The 25,429-nt window shown below is 39.6% G+C and overlaps 1 protein-coding gene across 2 annotated transcripts in view; it reads right to left on the reverse strand.

The window, feature by feature from the left end:
- Positions 1-19,924, reverse strand: part of HERC2 (HECT and RLD domain containing E3 ubiquitin protein ligase 2) — a 102,918-nt gene extending 82,994 nt beyond the window's left edge. For both annotated transcript variants that reach the window (XM_041468549.1, XM_041468548.1), the window contains exons 1-4: positions 19,770-19,924; positions 18,886-19,002; positions 8,371-8,485; positions 934-1,071 (exon numbers count right to left, since the gene is read on the reverse strand). In XM_041468549.1, the coding sequence (XP_041324483.1) occupies positions 934-1,071; positions 8,371-8,485; positions 18,886-18,957 (325 nt within the window). In that variant the 5' untranslated portion in view covers positions 18,958-19,002; positions 19,770-19,924. The remainder of the gene's footprint in view (positions 1-933; positions 1,072-8,370; positions 8,486-18,885; positions 19,003-19,769) is intronic.
- Positions 19,925-25,429: the final 5,505 nt, after the last annotated feature.

Genomic DNA, 25,429 nt, shown 5'->3' on the forward strand with positions numbered 1-25,429 from the left:
ACAGAGCAGAGGACAGCAGACTGGCAGCTGACCATGGCTCAACAGAAACAAGTATCTCCCCCAGCAAACACAGCTACACAGATGCAGATTCTGGCACTGAAGAGATAACACTTTTCCCAGGGATCTTCAAGTGCTTTCTGGGTGAGGGGAAAGGACAAGTGACACAACAGATGTCTCTGAAGTTTGTACATGCCAACATCTGAATCAGGCAATATCATGTACCAGGAACTGTAAAATAAACTACCGAACTGAGGCTTCTTCTGATCTGCTATTTTTAAACATGGACAATTTTAGACAATGAACTGCTGCTCTACAGTGGTAAACAGCCACAAAATTCAACTGGCTTCAGTATCAACAGCAGTGCTTTATAGACCCCTACACAAAGATGTGAACACACAAACCGCTTTTCCACTGCCACCACAGGTGCAATTACTGTCAGTAAAGGTGAGGACAAACAATTAACTGAACTAATCACTTCAACCTTCCACCCATGATTCACACAAAACTATCTACCAGACCATGAAACCAAAGAGAAAAATCACCCATTAAACCATTACTGCCTGCAGAAAATTCAGACTTCAGAAATTAAGCAATTTCTTTATAATGTCTGCAACTGAAAAGAAATATTCTGAAGACACTGGAACTTTTCACTGGATAATTTCATTTATTGCAAGTCAGTCTATCATTCCTTCAAACAGCCTGAAAGGGGCAAATTGACTCTTCAAGTTGAGTCTAATTAAACCTGAGATTAATTACAGCAAATGTCTAATTGCAGTCACCGTTAAGCCACATATCCAACTTATTTCACTAACCTAACAGATGCATATGTCAGCAAGAATAAGTATTTGATACAAATACTTCCTGAAGCTACAAAATTAGTGATCAATATAGAATATATAATGTCAGTGAAAATGGCCAAAACAGCTGTGATACCTGGTTGTTTACCCCACACCCAACTCTCAACAATCGATTTGGCCCTGTAAGTGGGCACTGGAGTCTCTTCTTCATCTTTCTTTTCTTTGTCGTTCTGCTCTTCTTTCTTTGATGCAGTTTGGCATTCAGTGCTATCATCTAAAGAAAACAAAAGGGAGGGGAAAAAAAGACCAGTTAAGCTACCTTCAAGTCAGGTTGGAATTCAGGTCTAGATTAAAAACATAAAGGTGAAATCCCCAGCCCACAAGCTTACAGAAATAGTGTCTATCATTAAGAGAACAAGCAGTATTTTACCATGTTAACTGTCACAGGTGCTGGGTCTCATGTTACATTTCGTGAGACAGTGACCTTACAATCCAGAAATCACCTCTGTAACCTCTCCAGGATGATGAACATTTAATATAGATATCGTCATGTAAGAATTGCAAATGATTTGCAATACACAGTACTGCAAAGAAGGCACTTGAAGTCAGACTGCACTCCCAACTATCTGTATTGCTGTAACATTTACTTGGTTTTATATTCCATTTCCAAGAATAAAAAAAGACAGCAAAAGCCCATATTTCAAAATCAAGGAGAGCTCTACATTGGCATTTACACTACTTTTATGCAGCAGTATGTCAACATCTGTAAAACATCTAGCATCTTAGTAATTACTGGCAATACTGAAAATAATACCACCATTTTCTGCCCAAGCAACAAAACAGCATGTGCAATCCTTTTGAGACTCTTTCACAAAGTCAGAACACAGACATTAGTCACTTATCTCTGTAATCAAAGGCTGCCTGAAAGTCTCAATTTTCTAAATGGAGTAGAACTAGACAGCTGGAAATTCTCGCAATTTCTCAAGTCCAGCATTTGAAACTTGCCCATGAAGAGTTTAGTTCCAGGCTTTTTTACCTGGCTCCTAGAACTGATCAATCCTTCATTCCTATTTGCCAGTCTAGTCCATAGATTCCCTCCCTAAATGTCCCAGCCACAATATGACAGATAATCACTACTATTTTGTCTTTTTTCCTTTCTCACCCTACACACTCCACCAAAATAAAACATTTGTACCAGTATATATCAGAAGAAAATAATAAGCAAGAGCATCAGTAGCCCGACATGGAACATCTGACTGCAGCCTGCCTCACACTCACAGAGAGAGATCAAAGGCTCTCATTACCTCAGAATGTACAAAATACACCTATCACAATGTACAAGAACATTCAACTGTTCTTTTCATCTGGCCTAACAGAAAATTAATGCTTAAGCTGGCTGGAACTGGATCTGTGATTGCCTCTTTGCTAAGTTGTTGGTTTTTATTTTAAACTGGAAACAATAAGACCTCCCAAAATAAAGTTATTTTGGGTCACCTTAATTATACAAATTTTAAATTAAAGCGCTGTTTCCTGACCTGTAACTGACAAGTGCTCAGGAGGTGGAAGATGAAGACTGAAGGACAGGAAAAAAGGAAAGGAGGTATAATTGCAGTATCCATGAGATTGTGGGCCAAGGAAGAGATAGCAAAGTCACTTGAGAACAGGAAAATGCAATTTGGATATACTTCTTGTAAGGGGCAAACAGAGAATCTGTGTCCCTGAAACACTGAGGAACAGCCTGTGAGTCATCAGTTTGATAACAATGTCCAAAATGTGATTCAATCCAGCTGTTTCTTTTCAAAGGCAGAAGCAAATAACACGAAAAGTACAGAACCCATTCTAGACCAAGGACCCTGTTCAGCCCCAGTGGCTCAGAATATTTCCACAGTAACACCATCATCTCCCTGTTTCTCCACTCACCCACACGTCTAGAGACACACTTTGCAGGGTCTGGAATTTTAGTTAGTGGGTAGAAGGATGCTGTGCCAAGAAACAATTTACAGGCAGCTGTAGGAGAACTTGTTATGCTTTTTAACAGATCCTTGGCAAAGGATGATAATCAAGGGCTACAAACTTAGTCATTTTATCCAACTCCTCACTGCAAATAGAGAAGATCCCAATCCAGGTGGGAACTCAAGCTTTGTATGGAATAAAAACAACCCTGGCATGTAAATCCACAGGAGGATTTTTTTTTAATTGTCTGTATGAATTAAGAAGAGGAGCAATGAGAGAAAAAGTGGGAAGGAAATGAGTTAAAAAGCACATTAAAAAACCATGTCAAATTGTTCCACAAAGACAGTTCACTAAACTTGCAAAAAAACTACTTGTCACATAACAGACAAAGCTGGTATCAGTCTAGATTGAAAGCAGCAACACAGACATCATAATTACGGAAGTTTTGTTATGCTTCATGAAAGATTTTTAAACAGGAAGACCCAAAGACTTTTCAGAAAGAGAGGCAGGGAGGAGAAATATATTGAGCAAACCAGAACAGACCAAAGTAACAAGACAGTTTTCAAAACAATACATGCAAAAATACAGTGCAGTGTGCCAGCATGATTTAACTTAATTTAATGAATATTGTGATGGTGAAAGCAACATAACATCTCTCTAAAAGACCTTTCCCTTTATTATGTTTTAATATACAGCCTTGTACCTCTACACTGAGGCAGGTAGGCACAGCCAGCAGTCAGAACTGAGCAACTGAAGAAACCCTTCTCAGCTAGAAATTAGCTCCCAAATCAAAGCACAGCAGCTCACCATGTGTGCACTACCTTGCACAGCCATGGCCTAATCTGGTATAAACAGAGGATAAAAAGGAAGCACTAAAAATGGAACTTACATTTCATAATCAATGAGGGGAAAAAACCTGACACTGCATAGTGGCCTCCACCACCTGTTCTAGTATGGTCTTGTGCTGCTCTGAAATGCCAATGAACTCATGTAGTTGGGAATCCCTCCGTGGCAAGAGAAAGCCTGCAACACATTCCCTACAGATGTTGACAGGGCAAAAAGTCACACAGTGTGCTTTAGAAAAGGGCTGTATTTTATAACCACCCTAAACCAGTATTTGGTAGTCCCAGATCCAGGAAATATTTCAGCTGCAATATATTTTCTGTCAAAAACCCTTGATTTTTTACACACACACACCTACATATATATATATATACCTACATACACAAAACTGATAGTTATTTGTTAGGGAAAGATGTGCTTTACCATTTGCAAACCATACTTATACAGCCTTCTAGGTTAGATGATAAGATTCTGATCTCCTAACCCTAATTAGAAATAAAGTTTCTTTTCCTCCCTGTATACTGTTTTTTTAAATGCATTATTTTTTGAATTTACAATAGAGCATTCCACACTTCTGAAGTCAAACTGTCCAACAGAATGACTACAGACTTCCCTATCCTGCAGAGAGAGTACGATAATCCACAGCTGAGCACTGAATTCTTGAGTCACTGTGTAAAACCCACAGCTGGGTATGGGAAAGCAGAACAGGAAAGTGCCACTTCTCACTTTTAACAAGTTCTCCCTTACACAAAAAAAGGAGGCTCAAAGCAGGAGCCAGCCCACATCCCTACACACTACTACAGTTTGATTTATAATGTGGTCTGAACACCAGCCACCATAACCAATTCCCACATGCTGTTATTCTTGTCATAAATATTTTGTTTCTGCCAGCCTCTCTGGAATTGCTTGTGGCATTTGAACTTCATTTAACCTGCTTGCAGGTGCAGCACTGCATGAGGCTTGTGCATTTAGAGGCACCAGGCAGAGAAAGGTCCAACTTTCAGGAAAGGGGGAATAGAAGAGGAAGCCCACAGTGCTTGCCAAAGGCAGGACAGAGGTATGAAGCTGAGGATTTTATATTTTTGTCCTGGAACTTAAAACAGCTAACTGAAACAGAATTTTCCAGCTATGAAGTTTGAGGAATCAAAAATAAATAAAAAATAGCAACCCACAAAAGAGACCTGTGTGTCTCAAAGAGACTGGTACATCTTAAAATTTTACAGCAACAGTTCTCAAACTTGAAAATTTAGTAAGAATATTACTTAATACTTTTTATTATTTTCAGAACACAGATTCCAGTATACAAGGTATTAATCTAATCCAAATTTCCTGAGGGCAGCCTGGTTGTCTTTGAAATACATGCAATGCTACAAGTGCACCTGTATTTGGACATCACTACTGTCACAGCTGTGTCCTCAGATGGTACTTGGAAACATACAAACACATTCTGTTGAACACATTTATCAAACATGTTTTTCTTAAAGTGCCACGAATTCAAAACAAAGACCTCATTCCTAGCCAAACATTCTTGCTAACAGGAGGGAAAAAAAAATGCACTACTTCTATATTCTTCCTAGAGAGAAAAGGAATGTTTTTTGCTATCAATAGCATGTTCTTCCAGTCTACTGCCACTGCTAATACCCACCGACAGAATGAAGTGCCTCTTCTGAACAGTCCAGTCAGCATCAACAGAGAGCTACAGCACTAGTGAAGAAACAGACTTATAGTGGATGGGCTTAAATCAAAACTTCTTAAAAAGACTGAATAAAAGAGACTAAATACAGCAACCTCTCTTGTTCATCTCCAGATTAGTCAATTTAGCAGTAAGTTCTGAATATTGCCATTAATCTATATTGCTTTTCATATAAAACCACTGGGTCTTATGTAAATCTCATTACTTGTGCGTACTTTCCCCTCTCCTCTTCAATCGTATTTGCAGACCATTTATGCAAAAAAGAAGTACCAACTAAACAGATGTAAACACTTTAGATTTTCATTTCATGAAACTAAATTTGAGCTGCAAGTTCAGAGGTGCAAACTGACCATCAATTTTTCTGGATCCATGATCAAACATACAACCTGATTGACAGTGACCAAAAACAGCCTTTTTTTTTTTTTTCTCTTCAAGCCTGGTAAGCAAGATGGCTGTATTTTAGAATCTGCAAGCCAACACCATAGCATTTATGAAGACTAACTTCACTGAAACACAGCTCATACATTAATCCTAACAGTTAAGAGCCTGAAAAAGCTGTTATTTAAATTTCTAAACTACTGCAGAGTTTCAAGAAATATGTAGAAGAACATACACCCTCCAGCCGTGGAAAGGAACAGGTGTGATCTGTGCTATGAGATACCTACACTAAACTCCTCCAGAAGCAAAGACAAGTGGAAGGTGGCATTTTTGTTTTTACCTCTATTACTCACCGTACAAGTCTATCTTAATTGGCACTAAAATAAACTAAATTAATTTTCCCCAAGTCTATTTTTCCCACAACAGTAACAGGTACGTGATCTTCCTGGCTTTATCTCAACTGCCAAGCTTTTATATTTTATTTTCATCTCCTATGGAGATGGGGCAGCAGGCAAGGAGCTGGAAGGGTGAGCACCTGGCTAAGGTCAACCCACCACAATACAGTACTGGAAACAACAAGTGGCAGTCTGCCTTTACCACCACTACACTATGTACATGAAAAAGCTTTCAAAAGCCTCATCACAGCTTGGACATTTTAGAGTAACATAAAAGCCTTATTTATACAGTGAAGTGTCAGAAACTCTATTTTTAAGTAACTGTTCTACAGTCTTCAACACTTTTTGAACCTTCTGAGACATGCACACACTTACATCCAGCAGTAAAAAAATAAATTCTCATCATTTTCAGAACAAGTGTCCTAAGTGGACAAACATGAAGTCACAGATGATTGATTGACTTAGCACTTCTGGATTTTATACTGCTGTCTATATTTTGCATCAGAAGTGACAGACTGCATTTCCCTAGCTGGTATTTCAAGGATTACCCTGAAAATTAACAACAATTATACTATGACATCTCTCTGTAAGCTTTCTCAGAATTACTAAAAGCACTACAGCACCATAATTAACAAAAGACCTCAATTCTCTGCAGCTACTTAGCTATAAAGATATTGGAAGAACAGTTTTCTGTCAAAGACTAGCACAGGTACATCTCTAAAAACATGTAAGTATCCAGCACAAAAACATCAATTCACCAATTTCATTTGCAAAGCAAAAAAAAAAAAAAATATATATATATACATAAATATATATAAAATACCCTTCAGTACTACAGATATTTGTTATCCTTCTTCTATATGCAAGCACAGGGTGTTGAATTGTTTTACGACAATCACCACACCACCTCTATCATGAGCTGTCAGTAAACAGGAAAGCATTTCCCACAATTCCTTTAGGAGGTAATACTTCCCTTTACTGCAAAAAGTTTACAATGCCTTTTGTTGCTACACATGGAAGTATCCAACCCAAAGAACAAACTATTACTCTATCTCCACTCATTTCATGAGCAGCTTTGTAGTAGCCTTCCTGATAAGATCAGCTGTATTTTCACCCAGTGTCCACAATAATATTCCAAAGGGCCAGCAGCACAGGGAAGACAAAAGTTTTCTAACTCTGATACAGTTAGGAGCATAACCTGATTTTTACTACAGCATGCAGCCACTAATAACCTAAAAAGCTTATACTCTTGATAAGTAACTGTATAATTCATTCTTCTCTCATAAATTATTTACTGTATCTTACTTCCTCTAAAAATTACCTCCACTAGTCAAAAAGACATCCATTCTTCCTATTTTTAAAGGACGTATACCATAGGTATGAAAAAATCGTCTACATGAGTAATTGAGCATTATTGGTTGTGGGAAAATTGTACTGTGGGATATGCCTATACCCCATATAGACATAGTGACAGGAAGTCACAGAAAAAAAAGGCAGTATTTCTACCCATCTCCTCATTTATCCGGGAATCTTACAAATTATTGACTAAACTTATCGGACCATTTGGTGAGTCCATTTCAGCCAGATCAGGAAACAAATATTTTAGGTTTTGACCAGTTTAATTTTTTGTTCAGTATGGAGTCAAAAGAGCACCACTTTTGTGGTGAAGATGAAAAAAAGCTGAGAGCAAAATCACCCCATTCCAGCATTCCTCATCACAAAACAAAATTCACCCCCACCAAAGTAATCTTTCTAAGCAGATGTTTTACTCTGCCATTTGCAATATTTGCAGTGTTCTAACTGCCCTCAAGTACACTGGAAAACTTTAAAAAAAAAAAAAAAAACAAATAAAAGAGGCACTATGTTCTCAGGCAGATCGTGGACAGTTTTCAAGCTGACCTTTCAGATACTTTCTGAGGACTGTAAACAAAATTAGAAATAGCAGTATCAGCTTTATCCCATTCCTCAGTCCACTTCCTTTAAACAAAGGCTACAGCTGTAAACACACCAAGCATACCAAACAAAAAGACACTGCCAAGCCTCTCTCATAGTAACATGCCTAGTTATGAAGTTAAATTTCACAAGGCTAGATCAGATTTAAGCCTTCATTTGGAGGCTTGGACATTACCTTTTCATACACTTTTTAGAAATCCCTTTCAATTGTATTTAATTCAAAACATTAACACCTGCAAATTGTATAGATAGGTGATGATAAACAAAAGTTTTGTGACAGTATGAAAGCTGAGGTCCATTTTCAACATCACAATGAAAGAAAAAAATGAACAAATTCAAAGAAATTTAAAATTCATACCTTTTCTTGGAGGTAGTTCACCACTCTGTATTAATTCTGTTCCAGGATATACAATCTCTCCATCTTTTACCATTTCATTCCACAAGCCACACAATCCATCTCGTGTAAAAGCAAGCTGTTAAAAATAATACATTATGTAGAGTTAAAATAATAAATTATATAGAGTTACACACACTTTTCTCTCAAGGCAACTCAAGCTAACACTTAAAACACATCAGATTTTATGCATCATCCCAGAAGAAAGAAAACACATGTACCATCTCATTGGAAATGAGATTTTGTGCGTGTGTGACAAGGATTTAAAAAATCTTCAGAATCTCTGATGTCTAGCTATGCTATTTTCAGGTTAAAAGTGCAAAATGGTAAATTTTAGTCAGACTCAAGTCCTGCAAAATAAACGTTTTTTTTGGTGAATTCTCATCAAAAGCATGGACTTGGTCACCTCAGAACTAACCACCCATTGATGATGGCACCAGCTGGTGGCAGGGAGAGGGTGTGGGGAGTCATTTTTCTCTTCAGGAAAAGCTATTCAAACAAAGTCAAGCCGCATAAAATCCCAGGACAGAGAAGCTCACAGTCCCCTCGCCAACCAGCAAGCGAAGAGCTGGGCACCTTAACCAGAATGATGACATCAAGGCCCAGATTTGTAAATGAATTCAGCCAGTTCAATCTGGTCCTGCTGTGCAAAGCATCTCTTGCCACCCTCCCTCTTCTTTCCAACTTCTACAATGCCTCCTCTCCCACCAAGAGCCAGATTATGGAACAGATCAAGCCTAAAAGCAGCTACACCCCGAGGAAGAGCCAAGGGCTGCCCCAGCCCAGGTCAGCTCCCAATACACTGTGCTCAAAGAGCACAAATACTGGCAACAGAACACAGACTGCTGGCTGGAACCACTCACAAAAGCACTGGCTCTAACACAGGTCTCCTAATGATTTAGGAATTTGGATCTCCCTTGGAGAATCCTAATGACCAGGATAACTTCTCTTGTATGGATGTTGGTTTTTTTGCTTTACAAAACACTGCAGAACATCCGAAGTGAATTCCCTAACAACCAGGCTGTAATTTACAACTGTAGAACATAAGGGAGGAGGGCGGGACAAAAAATTGAAAAACAGAATATTTTCTGCATACCACAGTGGTACAGTGGACCACATTTTTAAAAAAGAACAAAAAACCCCAGCATAAACAACACCAAAAAAAATTTTTTTTAAATAAGAAAATACACCACCTGCTGAAGGCTCATTCAGAAGCATCTTTGTGATATGTAACTAACATTCAAATCCAAGGTGTTTTAACTGAGAGGTAATACAAAGATGTGGCTTACAACAACTGCCATAAAATATTCACCACTACACAAAAGTCCACTTGTCTCGAGAAAACAGCTCAAAATAACATCATTACATTGTAATGATTAAGGATTACAGGTTTTAAGAGACACATCCACCAGCAAGGCAGAGATTTGCTGATCCAGCTCATCTCAGTTAATAGGAATTAAAAGACAAGTTGCATGCTTTCACACCACTGTAACACACTAAACGACCACAGTAATTTCTTGACTTCATATTGCATACATCAGAAATCCACTCCAACACGTATTAATAATAATTCCATAATCCTTCTTTCAGCACAAAATGTGAATTGACACCTTGTATGTGTCTGTCACTTACTACTGCCTGATCAGAGGCAGAATCATGCAGTGTGAGCTAGACATTATTCATCTTATCCATGACTTATCAATCGTACAGCACCAGAATCAAACTCCAACCACACTTTACTGAAAGGTACAGTCCCTGTTCTTCAGTGTTACACAGTACAAGAAGCTTTTGCAAAGAACTGTTTTGTGTTTCGCTAAGAGCTTTACATTTGGCTTCATTTTTCAAAAACTGGAATAAACTGAAGCTGCATTTCAACAATGAAAAAAACCATTCACCGTTAACTGATTTTCTTGATTGTTCCCAGTCTATAAATAATGGTTTTCACTTTTTCCTTCTTTAGAGGTGGTCATAAACTTTAGCAGGACACCTAGGAAATTTATTTTTCACAGTTTTTTTCCTGTGTAAAAAAAGTAAAACAGTTGCTTCACTGATTTTGGTTCATGTAGTGGTGATACATTATTTTTTTTATCTTTCACCTGTTAAATATGCTAACCTATGGCAAAATACAAGCTTGAAAAATAGTAAGTGAGGCAACCCTCCAGGCGGGTTGCATAATAAATTACAGTTTTCACAGATTAAAGATCTTTCTCTAATAAACTGTCTTTTTCACACATTTTACTTTGCATTCTCAGATCACCTTATGAAGGTATGGAAAATCATTCTTGCAGCCCATAGAATCTAAATGTCTCCAGGCTTTGAATGTCAGATTCTTCATAATGTAGCACTGTTCTGTTTCAGAAAACTTACTTATTACTTTTGAAAGCATTCAAAAGCAGAATGTAAAGCAGAATCAGGAACTGTTTTCTCCACTTGAACCTCTTAATTCTTTTACACAGCACAAAGTTCACTCAACTCTTTCAGGCAACTAAAAACTGAAAAAGTAAACAAAATTTCTTTGGCCTTGGGTTTGGTTCAAAGTCTTATCAAAGTAATTTTTTCTTGGTATGTTGCAAAAAGATAGAGGAACCACCAAGACTACGGGTCACAGAGTTCCACCTCCCTCTCCAAATACCGTAAGCAGCCTTCAGATAAACAATTTTGCCTACTACTAAGGTTGTAGTTAACATTTTGTCAGCAGTATCTGTGTTGGGGGAAGGAAAAAGGAGGCAAGTTTGAAAGTAAAGAAACACTGGACTGACTTTACAGCAATAATCAAAGCAACCAACTGAACAGATAATGAAGAAATAGTATTTACAACCAATTCATATGTCATAACAGAGCAACTTAATTTCAGCTGTAACAAAATGACTATTAATCTACTCAACATTCAGCAGATACCTAGTATTTGCTATATGTATTAGCTGCAAGTGAAGGAAAAGTCTGAGTTTTTAAGTCATAAATTATTTAAGCAAGTTTATTTTCATGATCTCAAAATTACATAATCATAATAGAAAATTTAAAACTCCCTTAAGAGAAATATTTCTTTTAGCCAACAGAAATGGGGCGGAGTGGTTGATACAAGAGAGGGTTGTGCTGACATCCAGAGGGCCCTTGGCAAGCTGGAGAAATGGGCTGACCTCATGAACCTAAACCTCATGAAGAAGTGCAAAGTCCTACAGCTGGGGAAGAACTGCCTCAGACATCAGTACAGGTCCAGAGCAGGCTCAGTGTGAGAGACATGGACAAAAAAGAGAGCCCAGCAAAGAACCATGAAAATTATTAAGGGACTGGAACACCCTTTTCATGAGGAAAGGCAGAGAGAAAGGGCTTGGGAGGAAAGCTCATCTATATACATGTGTATAAAATCTGAAGGGAAGGTATAAAAGATGGATCCAGGCTTTGCTCAAGGGTACCTAGGGACAGGACCAGAGGGAATGGGTGTAAACTGAAATGCAGGAGCTTCCCTCTGACCACCAGGAAACACATTGTCTCTGTGAGAGAGCAACCAAGCATGGGCACAAGGTGTGCCCAGGGAGGTTGTAGATTCCCAATTTTTGAAGATATTCAGAAGACATTCAAACGCAGACTTGGGCACTGGACTCTAGGTGGCCCTTCTTGAACACGGGAGCTGGACCAGATGACCCCCAGAGGTCCCTTCCAATCTCAAACATCTGTGACCCTGTGAAACTTGCAGCTGAAGATAACACTCTTCTGTGTAGTAGAAAAGTGTCTGCTTTAACTTCCCAATCCTCCATCTTTTTCTTCCTACAGTATTTTATGGCTTTCTTCCTTCACTCCCACCAATATCTCTCACATTCAGTCATTCATGAAGAGTCTATCAACACATCTCACTGTTCAAACTAGAGAACTAAAACTTTGTTCAGAAAAAAAAAAAAAAAAAAAAAAAAAAAAAAAGGCATTCCCTCTCAAAAATATTTGGAAAGTTTTTTTCAAAAAAAAAAAAAAAAAAAAAAAAAGGAAAAAGGCACTTCCTCCACTAAATTATTTGAAGGATGTTCACAAGGCAATTGGTGGTACAGTGCAAGACAAGAAAAACACACTTGGTGTCTTCATTGTTCCTGACATACTGGAGTTCCAAACACAAGAGCAGCCATTTGTGTTTTGCAAAGTCTCTCTCACTAGATTGCTCGATTCATATGAATATCTTTCCCTCTAATAATTTAGCAATTTCATTTGTAAATGTTTAAAGGGATGAATTTAAACTCAGTAAGTTAACAAATTAAGAATAACGAAGTTTTCACTGAACTTTTGCAACTGACAACTGTACCAGAGACGTACCCTCTGTAAATCTCCCCCCAAGGACCTGCTTGCCCCACCACTTGTACGCTTCCTTCCAAAGACCACGACAATGGCAGCTCCATGCTCCATTACTACTATCCACTGCCTTGCAACTTTGGCCTGTGTTCTTAATCCTCCTACTCATTCCCCATGCTAAAAATCCCTTGTCCTTTCCCATGACATCTACTGACCTCTTCTCAATCCCCATCTCCTACGCATCTCACCTTCAGAAGCCCCAAGCCTCTTCCATCATTTGCCACACTTTCTCATCCCCAGACCATGTCTGGATCACTTGAAAGCTATGTATCTCCACAAATCGACACTTCCCACACAGACCTAAGGCTCAGCCCTGCCCACTTACCCCAAACTAAAAACACAAGGGCCTAAGGAGACTTTAAAGTGAACTTCTACTGTAAACTAGACTGCCTCCACTCTAATCTTTAGTTAATCTTATCTCTGCAGTAGAACTGTAATTTATTCTGTCTGGTACAACATCTGATTAAGTCCAAGGGGTATCTAGTTTGGTTGCTGACATATGCTGCTGCCTACCTCCAACAGGGCTGGCAGAGAAATTCCTCTCCATTCCTATCAACTTTAGACAATAAGACCCTGGCATTAACATTTCCTTCCATTTGAAGAAAATTAAATCTTGCAACCATAACTGGGTAAGCTCCTGAGAATTCTCAAAGCACTGCTACAATTCTGCTTTCAGTAAGTTATTTTACGAATAATCAGCAGCTCTGATTTTGTTTTGAAGTCAACTATTTTAATTAGACAAACTCTACGTAGTACATTAGAATATGTTCTCAAGGTGGTTTCATAAACTTCCCTGCAAAAAGCATAGAAGCCTTCATAAAAGTTAACTTGAACTCAAGAAAAATGAAGCCAGGAAAATAAAATGACACAAAAGGACAAAGATTGACTTAGGTAGGATTCCTGGTTATATAATTGCACTGGAAATTTAAGAAACTGACTTCATAACCACAGAACATCAATATGGATTTAAAATATAAGCTACTTAAATAATCTTCACCTCAGAATTGCCAAGGGTAGTGGAGAATCTGTTCTCCTATTCACTTATTTTTGCATTAGCCACTGGATGTATTTTAAAGACTACATGGAAAAACTTTTCTTGCTAGAAAAATACTTAAGTGAAAAACACTTTCAGCCCAGTAACAGTGAAGAAGATCATGGAACAGTAAGTCCTTTACTAAGTCTCTCTTTTGTTTTTGCTTTTTTGAATCCATTCAATTTGTGTTTCCTTCTTTATTGTTGTCTTAGTATTTTGTCCTAGCTTCCTTCCTCCCCTTCTGAACGAGGCATGCCCTGAGACCACAGCTGCTTATCACACCTATGCAGAGCACAGCGCAACTAGACCCAAAAACAGTGCTTCAGAGCTCAGAGACCAAAATCAAAAAGTTCAGCTGCCCCACATTACTTCAACAGATTTAAACTAGAAACATCCCCATAATAGCACCCCCATAATAGGGTGCTGGTCTTCCACTTGCTGGAAAAGTTAACAGTTAATAGTCACACACAAAGAACAATTATGCAATTCCCTCAAACCTAGAAACTATCATTATGCATCTGAAGAATACCTTTGTCTGAACCCAAATATTTGAACCTATGTATTAAATCTAATTTTCCTAACTTATCACACTACATATAGTGTTTTTCCCTCCACGTGCAAATCACTTATTTAGGAGAGACAGCACTACTTCATTTTTAAAATAACTTTTAAAAATTGCCATCACAAAGTTCACTTCCTTTAAATACGAAAGAGTCCTCATTTGCAGTTTACTGTAAGAGCTTCCAAATAAGCCCTTCATTTTTTTGATCAGAAAACCAAAACAAAGTAGATTAACAGGAAAGCAACAAAACAGAGAAGGCAACTTTCACCAACTTCTTGCTTTTAATAGCCAAGACATCATTTCTTTACATAATCTTCCCACAAGTAAAGACACTGATCTGAATGTTGGAAGCTACAATTTTCAAGACAATCAAAATTATGAATGTAACTTTGAAGGAAGGGTAAAAACGTTTCAAACCAATCCAACTCTTAAAGGGGGCTATTTAATTTAAAAAAACTGATTTTCATCTCTGTGGCAAAAGATAATGACAGAAATAGTCTGCCAACCACGAACTCAATGAAAGCTGACGGAAATGCTTCATGTTCCTCTTGCAGACAGCTCCTACACCTTGACTGTTGCCTAAAGTTTTTCTCCACACTACAGGAAAATGAAAGTTTTTCCCTCTAACTCCTGCTATTAAGCATAACAGTTCTCCACAAGATCCAGAATAAGCAGCCTAATTAAACTCCATTTGAACACACACATTCATCCCATTAGCTCACAGCAATTCTAGTTTTTAGTTATTCATCCATCACTAATTAAAGGCCTAAGATTCTAATTTAGTTGTACAGTACATCTATTTAATCAGAATTATTTTAAGCACAGTTTGATTTTGCAAACTGGGTACCTAGGTTTAAGTAAACAATTTTAATCTTCCCTTTTATAATAAAGGACGTCTTCCTTAGGAACAGTCATCAAAACACAATCTCCCATTACACACAATGTTTGCTAAAAATGTGATGGTTTCTACTAATAATAGTCATCAATAGGTAGGTCTTTTCAATTTATTAATTCAAATCTAAATAAATAACTTATAAATTGGAATAATACACTAACTTTTCAAGTGACTGTATTACAAATGATACATGACAAAGTGGCCTGCACTAAAACCCACCTGTTTTATAACTTCATAGGACTATTCTACTAATGGTGATGTTATATACATCCTGTTGATATATGTCATAGGAGAACATACTACATATTGTGTACTGATGTTCTCATATTCAGGTGAACTACCCTGATATTTCAGCTGCTGTAACAGTCTGTTTTTTTCAGATAACAGAGTATCCTATTTTGCTCCACCAGGAAATTTAGATTTTTTAAATAAAATAAATGTTTCCAAGCACTTCAAAATTACACTAGCAGCCATAAATCACACAATTAAATACAAAGTTTGTAAAAAGACGTGGAGCAGTTACAGGTTGCATTTGGATCTTTGTGGAGCACCTTGGCTTCCTAAAATAGTATTGTTCAGTTTCAGAAAAATTAATATAAGCAAAAAACACTGCGAAGATACAGTTCCATTAACATTTCACACCACGTCAGGTAATTGTGCAGGCCAGAAGGTCATTGCTGCTACAAAAGGACTTGTGCCTTTGATATTCACTTAAGAATAGTAATAACATACTACATCACACTGCCTTTGTCTCACAGCAGTAACATCCCAAAACTGAGTGAGAACATTTAAATTTGGCCTGGGCACCAGCTGCAACAGTGACGCACACAGGTGATTAAACACAAGCCATGCTACAACCCACATGTCACTCTTTTCTTATTGTAGTAATACCTCAATATAATACTTATTAATGCAAATAGTACTACAATATTTTGTATTACACTATTCATGCAACACCTTCTTGAGCTAAAACAAAAAAGAATACAATAATTTTCAGAGAGATTTCACTGGCTTAATCTACAATAACTGCCAGTTATCAAGTCTAAAAAACAAACTCTCCGGCAATAGTGACAAAGGAAAAAAGTAAACAAAAAAGTACTTTGGAGACTACTAGGCCACCAGATGAAACCATTTTACTTCCAATCCTAGTTACACGCCTCAAATTTTGTAGAGGCAGAAATTACTTTAAAAACTGATCTGTCTCTGTATGTCTCCTAAGGTAATTCCCCAGAATAATTCTGTTCCTGCAAGGACTGTCACCTACTCATTCTTGGACTGCTGTACACTGAGAAGTTAAAAATGTAGCTACAAAGTGAAGAGTTCCAGGGTCCAATTCCAAACAATTTTTAGTCATCTTAATCCTTTCACATAAATTTAGTGTGTCTTCTTCAAACCTCTCATAGTACTGTGTTCACCTTTTCAATCCCTGCTGACAGTCTCTTGAGGACCAATAGGGCTCTCTACAGCTGAGCCAGTAAAAACATGCACATGAAGAAATCTACATATTCACTTAAAGGATTAAAACACAGGATTCATACCTATTAAAAAAATAACCACACGTAGCTAGGTCATGCTAACAAACCAGTAGCTAAAATAACCATTCATGTAGTAGAAAAATTTTCAAGAGCCCAAAACCCCTTTCTTTTATGAAGGCATCTGCCATTTAATACCTTAAAAGATACTACTCAAGATTCACACGCTCAGTTTTTCAAAATACTGAGCACACGCATCCAATTAAGAGCTCTGTGATGAGGACCTGTGTAACACCAAAAACAGGTAACCTAATAAGAAAATTATATTATACCCAGGAGGCCTGGCTTGTCTTCAGATTCCAGAGAAGTGATGTTTGCATCCAGCAGATGACAAATCATTACTGTTCTCTTATTTCATTATTCTCATTATTTTGAGTACAGTTTGATTGGAAGAACAAAAAATAGTTCTCTGGCAACTAAGAGTCTAACTTGTTATTACACATAAAGAACTGCATAAGAGCATTTATACATAGAAATATGCTGCAAATGAAGATTTTTATTTTTAAAAGGAAGTCTTGTAACACATCAACTAAACTGCAGTCCCATAAATCACAAATATTTCATTGCACTTATACACACAACTGAAAATAACCCATAAAACTTTATGGACCAAAACCCTTCTATCAAAATTTTAAATAAGAAAAAAAAAGGGATGTAGAAAAAAGGCACTACAAAAAAAGGAAAAATCTGATCAATCACATGAACAGTCACATTTTCCACCCCATATAATACAGAAGAAAAAAGGCAATGCATAGTCAGCAGGTGTTACAAACAAAGGTTGCCACTTTTTCAGATTAATTTCCCTATATTCAATAATCATTATATACAATATACTTGTAATCTAAAAGCTACCCTTCTGTAAACAAAAAAATATTTCCATATTTCTTAATATGCTTATCTCCAAAATGCTGTATTGCATCTTTATTTACTACATTAGAGAAAACATCTGACTTTAGACTGAAACTTTTACTTTGGTAGGAACGAAAGATGAAAATAGAATAAATCTAACCAAATCAAGAGAAAGCCCTGTCATTTAATAGAATTTACATTCAAGATCTACTAAATAATGGAACCTCTTAGGCTGTATCTGTCACTTCTGATTCCAACTTATGTTGTTTTATATAAAATGCTGGAGAAAGGTTGCTTTTGAATCACAACTGCATGGGAAAAATCCTTGTCTAAGCAAAAGAACAACTCAACCATGTAGACTATCAGCAGGTAATCTGGGATAAAGTCACAAAGATGGAGTTTTTAAGAGTTTTTCAGGAGCACTATCATTAACAGTAACGAAAGAATAACACTGGCTGGCCCATCCCAAAAAGAATTTTGCAGTTTTGAGCTGGAACTTGGAAAGGTTATTCAAAGTAAGAGATCTACATGCAACATCTGGGTAAAGGAAGGCAAAGAGACAAGGACTTAATCTAGTTACTCATTTCATCTAACCCAAACTACTCTATTTCTCTATATTTTCCATTTATTCGTAAAATCTGAATTGGGAAAACATGTTAATATCCTCCTCCTCCCCTTATCACAACTTTGCTAAATAAAGAAATCTTCTAAGACAAAAGAAAACTTTCACCAAATACTGGTATATTTCAATGAAGACCACTTCCATTTCAACCTTGTACCTTTAACAAAAAACTCAAAAATGACAACATTTAAAGGAACGCTCTATTCATAGTGCAAACAACTACAGCAAAATCTAATTTGAATTCTTTAAAATATAAATTACATTTCCATCATCTTTCGCTTCAGTTCTCCTGTGCATTAAAACTGCCAGCTCATATGCAGGCAAGACATTTAGCAACAGCCTAAATAAGAATTTATAGTTCTAGCAGAAATGCCACACACTCTGCTAGGAGCTTTGACACTCAGCAACGATAACACACATATGTAGCCCAGCTTGTTTCAAAACAGAAGGGACTGGACTGAAAATGCAGATCTATTTGCAGATCAAAATAACTTGGTGTTTCTTCAAAAGCACTTATAAATCAGCACACCTGGGAAAACCTATACACTATCTCAAGAGCTGCAATCTTCTACTTGTCAGCTCTTTGGACTAAAAGCATCCTTGATCAGCACCTGAAAGGTCACAGTGCAATATGACCATCAAAGTCCTTACCTGCAAGTCTGTCTTCAACCATTTGGAGTCAAACCTTGCTTGAGCAGACAGACAAAAAGAATCAGAAGACATGTTTCCTCCTTCAGCCTTCTCTCCAGGCTGGCTGAGCAGCCCAACCTGCAACAGATATGAGCAGAGAAAGAAAAAAAATAAAATAAAAAAATTTAAAAAAAAAAGGCAATCTAGCACATTAAGTAAACCACACAAGGTTATTTTTGTTCCGACTAGGACGGCTTCCACTTGATCTTCAAAAATGTATCATGAAGAAGGACCTCCCTCGTTCACATCCCCTGAATTTGCACGGGGAGAGGAACACGCACTAGGAATACTACCTGAACGTAGAAAAAAGCCTCCACATCCCTTCCCTATCACACCCGCGGGAAGGAAGCCTCCCTTCTGCTGCACTGAGCCACACCAAAGGCCTTAACGCTGCCCCTCAGCCCCGTAAGTGGTGCATGAAATAAATAATTGATCGCAGATTACGCAAGCCGCAGGCCAACATAAAGCGATTATCAGGGTCACCCGCACCCCCTCCTCCCGGCGGCGGCCGAGGCCGGGGCTCCCCCTCTCCCGGGAGCATCCCACCCCCGCGCTCACGTCCCGCTGTCACCGCCCCTGACGGCTCCCACCCGCCCGGGCCAACACGGGGACGGGGCGGGGGGCGCGGGCAGCGGAGGCAGAGCCCCGCCCGGGCAGGGGTCCCCACACACGGCGCCGTGGCCGCCCCTGCCCTGCCCTGCCCGCCCCTCCCGGGGGCTCCCGGGATGCGGAGCGGAGGCCGCGCTCCCCCCGCCGCCCGCGCCCACCGCCGCTCCACGGCGCTGCCGCCCCTGCCTCCCCGCTGCCCCCGAGCCCGGCGCGGCTGTCGGGGCTCTCTCACTCACCGAGCAGCCGAGGCAGCGACGGCGGCGGCTCCTGCTCTCGCTCCACCGCCGCCCGCTCGGCCCCGGGTAATCCTCGCCCCTCCTTCCCTCGCCCACCCCCCACCCCTCCGCCGGCGGAGCGGCTCGCCGATCCCTCCCTCGCTCCTCCGCTACTGGAGACGGGGAAAGCCCGGCCCCCCGTACGCCAGCGGAGCTCCCTGCCAATCGGGAGAGCGGCGGGAGGCGGGACATCCTGTCCCGCAGCGGGGCGGGGAGCGGCCGGGGCCGCGGGCCGGCGGGCGGAGCCGCGCCGGTAATAACGGAGATCGGAGCATCCTTACAGCCGGGACCCAGAGATTAAAAAAAAAAAAAAAAAAAAAAAAAAAAAAAAAAAGTTTTTTAAATGGTTGTTTAAGTCATTGAGGGACCATCTGTAAACTGTACTGTTGATTTCTTTTACAAATGTGACTTAAATGTTTCACACGAGGAAGGTCAGTAACGAGTGGCTCGGAGGCAAACAGAATCACAGAGTGGGAAAGGTTGGAAGGGACAACACTGGGGCGTGTGGTCCAGCTTCCCTGTTCTAGCAGGGTCATCCTAGAGCACGCGGCACAGCACGGTGTCTCTCTCTGGAGACATTCGGAACCCACCTTGCTGCGTTCCTGTGGAACCCGCTCTAGGTGACCCTGCCTTGGCAGAGGTGTTGGACTGTATGACCTCCAAAGTCTTTGCCAACCCTAATAATACTGTGACTCTGATTGTCCTGATGCTTCCTGGATATCTCCAATGGAAGGGATTCCACAACCCCTCTGCACAATCTGTTCCAGTGCAAGGTCATCCACACGGTAAAGAAACTTATATTCAGGTGAACCTTCCTGTGCGTCAGTTTCTGCCCATTGCTGGTATTGTAAGTAAAGACCAATGTAAAGAAGACCTGAGTAGCTCTTCCTCTTCTGCATCTTCTGCAACCAGGGAAGAAACAGAGGCTGGGAACAGTAAAGCGATGCCACTACACATGAAGGAATAAGGATGCTGGGAAATAAAGTGTGAACTTGCTAATGGCAGACAATGACAGGAGTCTGGAGGCAAATATTGACTGATTGCTCAAGGGAGAAACTGCTCTGAGGCAAATAATCATCCTTCAGCATAAGTTTGTTGGGGATGTATATTAGTAGTTTGAAATTCAAATTAACCAAAATCAAGTTTCTCACAATACTTAGACTCCTGTTCCCTGGCAGCTAAGGAATTAGGAATGTAGAGCAAGACTTGGCAGATGGGACTATTATTGGCTTTGGCCAACATGAAGCCACAGACTGAATGTCAATGAAATGCTAACAGAACTGAGACCATTTGCTGGCATTTAGGCAAAGGTACACAGCATGTAGTTGTTGTTATTATGTAAGAAGCATTGTATTAAAACAGGGAATTTGATTCTCCAGGCTTCATTTTCAAAGTGAAAAATGCAGCGATGACCTAACTGTCATTTATCACAGACCTCTCTTGAATCAAGATACAGTAAGCAATTGAAGTAAAATACTCTAAAAAACTTCTGAAATGTCTCAAAAATTGTATAAAAATATAGAAACACTCCAATTCCTCAAGTTACTCATAGAAATTTCAAAATATGGGCTTTCAAAACCAAAAGTAGTTTCTTTTGAAAAACCTTCCCAAATGCCATGTTAGTGCAGCAGGATGGGAAATACTTTACTCTTATCTTACCTGGCAGACTGAAAATGTAAGAAAGTGGTCATATTGACATAATCCAGATAGGGATAAAAACTGCTTTGAAACATAAGGATTAAGGGACAAACAAATAAAGCAGATGTCGTCATGAGAGTCTAATATAGGTCACCCAGTCAGGATGGAAACACTGATGAATTATTCTTTTAAGAAACTAAGGAACACCTCTAAAATCAACCACCCTTGTCATTATGGCAGATTTCAGCTTGCTAGATGTTAACTGGGAATACCACACAGCTGGTACAAACAGGTCCAAAAGTTTCCTAAAACACCCAGACAATAACTTCTTGATACAAGTATTAAGGCAAGGTGCACTCCTTAATTTTTTAGTTTGCTTATTGAGAGGGTGTCATGAGTGAGGTGGTGACTGGTGGCTATTTTGGCTACAGCAATCCCAAAGCAACCCAGTTCAAATTCTCTGTTGGCAGGAGGAAAAGTGCCATCAAAACTTCACCTCTGGCTATGAGAAGAGCAGACTTCAGGCTGCTCAGGGCACTAGTTAGCAGGGTCACCTGTGAAAATGCTTTTGAAGGTGCTGGAGTCCATCAGTGTTGTCCCGATTTTCAAGCAGGGCAAGAGGGATAGCCCTGGTAACTACAGGCCCATCAGTTTGCTTGCCGTGCCTGCTCATCATTCAGCTGGATAAACACATGCAATGGGTGAGCAACTGGCTCATGGGTCAGACACAAAGGGTTAGAGTAAGTGGGGTTGTATCAGGCTGGTGACCTGTCACTAGTGGAGTTTGGCAGGGCTCCATTTTAGGGTCAGTGCTCTTCAATATTTTCATAAATGACTTTGGATACTAAGTACGTTTGCCAGTGATACTAAATTGGAAGGAGTTTTTGACACCCCGAAAGACAGAGAGACCTTGCAGAGAGATCTTGACAAATCAGAGGGCTGGGCATTGAATTTCAACAAGGACAAGTGCCAGATTCTACACCTGAGATGGCGCATCCCTGGATGTGCATCCCAACTGGGGAACGAGATGCTGGAGAGCAGCAAGAGATCTTGCTGGTCCTGGTTATGGCAAGTTGAACATGAGCCAGCAGTGCCCTGGCAGCCAGGAGGGCCAACCATGCCCTGGGCTGCGTCAGGCACAGCATGGCCAGCTGGGCGAGGGAGGGGATTGTCCTGCTCTGCCCTCCTCTGCACTGGGGCAGCCTCACCTTGAATATTGTGTGCAGTTTTGGGCACTGCAATATAGAAAAGATATCAAGCTCTTAGAGAGTGTCCAAAGGCAGGACACAATGACGGTGAAGGGCCTTGAGGGGAAGTTGCATGAGTAGGCCCTGAGGTCACTTTGTGTCTTCAGCCAGGAGAAGAGGAGACTGAGAGGAGACCTCATCGCAGTGTACAACTTACTCATGAGGGAAAGAGGAGGGGCAGACACAGTTCTTGGTGTTGGCTAGTGACAAGACCCAAGGAAATGGCCTGAAGTTGCCAGGGTAGGCTTATGCTGGGTACTAAGAAAGTGATTTTCACCCAGAGGGTGATTGAGCAACAGAACAGGCTTCCCAGGAAAGTGGTCACAGCACCAGCCTGATAGAGTTCAAGAAGTATTTGGACAACATTCTCAGGCACACAGTGCGACTCTTGGGAGTGTTCTGTGCAGGGCCAGGAGTTGGACTCAATGATGCATGTGGGTCCCTTCCAAGTCAGTATATTTTATGATTCTATATTTTAAGTATGGAGCCCAATCTAAAAAGAATTATGAAAACTTGCTTGAAACCACAGTGCCCACTGGTTGTGCCTACTCCTTGTTCAAATGATTTGCAAGTCATATCTAAACAACATAATTTGTATATATAACATTCACTGCTAGTTCTGGTTTGGCTTTTCAAGATTATCATCTTTAGATGTCCAGAAGTTTTTTTTTTATTAAATAAAAAATGGCCATAGCCTTTGCTGGAACTCCTGATGTGAAGAATTTGAAAAGTGCTCAATGATCCAACTTGTTAGATTTCAATCACTGGTCCAATTAGCAGGTACACACTCACTTCAACAAAAATCATATTTGGGTGCAGTAACCATGGAAATTCAAAGCCAGAGATACTTATGAAGAATACTTATGGGTTATTTTGTATATCCAGATTTAGATTTCATTTCTGAAGAACATTTATTTTCCATTTGAAATGCACTATAATAGCATGGGGCAATATCAAATGTCATTCTCAGTTATAAAAATATCCATCAGTCACATTTTCCAGAGAGTAAGTATGTCTGGTACAACTACATGAATAATTTATTTGATAACATTATTAAAACCAATTTTATTTTTCAAATAATCAGAAAATTTGAAGTCTCAGGAACCTGAAGTTTGTCTTTATACAGAGCATTTGCAGTATTAAGTCCACCAATAGCTGTTATTCTGATGTTATTTACATAATGATGGTGAGCTGTATCACTTTAGACTGACCAACATAATGAATGTCTGACAGACTTCAGAAGGCAAGTTCAAAAGAAACTGTTGAAATGTTACCACTCTAAGCCTTGTGTTTCACTCTCCTGATGCATATTTCCATCTTAAAGCAGTGTTATATGATCCTGCAAATCAGTTCTCCAGGCATCATTCTTAGTGCTGCAGCTTGCTGAAGCAACCTGCTTTACACCCGAGATAATCATTAGATGAATCTGATGGATTTTCAAATGCACACCCCAATTAGATATCGGGAAGAAATTCTTCCCTGTGAATGTATTGAGGCACTAGCACAGGTTGCCCAGAGAAACTGTGGATGCCCCATCCCTGGAAGTGTTCAAGACCAGGCTGGATGGGGCTCTGAGCAACCTGGTCTAGTGGAAGGTGTCCCTGCCCATGGCAAGGGACATGAGATGAGAAGGAGATGACCTTTGAGATCTGTTCCAGCCCAAACCATTCTGTGATTCTATGACAGCCTTGCCTTAGAGATACCAACATCCTCAGGAGCTGCAGGGCAGAGAGGTAGTGAGGTAAGTCTCTTCATTCACTACAATCTGTCAAAACCTGTCCCCATCTTTCTTACTTCCTCCAGAGAAATTGTTGGATGTGGAAAAATCTAGATCCCCTGCTCAGATACAGTCACTCATTTACTTGTATCCACTTCTAGGCATATTCTAGATCAATTCATTCTTATTATAGATTAAAGCAAAAATTAAAGACATGAAAATGAAAAACACACTAAAACCAAAGGGTCACATTTTCTGATCTACCTCTTAGAACACCTACATACAGTACAGAGTACTTTAGAAATGCTGGGCTGTGGGCAGGAGACCTCTCTTTTTTTGTGAATGTGGTAGAGGAACCACACTGCCTTCTACAAGAGGCAGGGTGCTGTAGGGGTGCAGGATGTAGAGGAAAAATGGCTGGTGGTGCACATGGAGTCTGTGAAAATCACGGAAGGCTGAAGAAGGCAGGGCTGGTAGCATGAATGGTACCCTCACCTCCATGCAGTTAGTACTCTCAGCTCCAATTTGTAACACTGTCAGGCCAGCCTAAGGAGGTGGGGAGGGATGATAATTGAACAAAGCAAATCTATCATAAGTATCTGAAGCAGAACAGGCAGAAGAAAGAGAAGTATCTTTGCACAATCTGGGCAGTGCTATATTTCTTTCTGTTTCAGTTGTAAAAATGAGTTCATAAGTATTGATAAGATCAGTCTCAAAAACTGAGGCAATTGCCTTCTCAAGAAACTAAATGCAAAACCATAAGAGCCAATGAACAAATGGTGAGAACAATTTTTACTTTTTTGTTTTTAATGAAAAAGGGACAAAAATAAGCAAGTATATGTTTACATAAAAATAGCACCTAGTCCTACGTGTAGGTCTTCTTGGTGCCAGCATGAAATCTTTACTAATTAATGATTATTTTAAATGTGTGCGCTCTAGGGAATCCATTCTAGTTATAACAGCAATGGAATGCGAGGCGTTTTTGTCTCTCATTAGTGAATATCAAGAAGTGTTATGCA

The sequence above is a fragment of the Pyrgilauda ruficollis genome, unplaced genomic scaffold (assembly GCF_017590135.1).
Source record: "Pyrgilauda ruficollis isolate IOZ18807 unplaced genomic scaffold, ASM1759013v1 scaffold22, whole genome shotgun sequence".
In the NCBI taxonomy this organism is placed as follows: domain Eukaryota; kingdom Metazoa; phylum Chordata; class Aves; order Passeriformes; family Passeridae; genus Pyrgilauda; species Pyrgilauda ruficollis.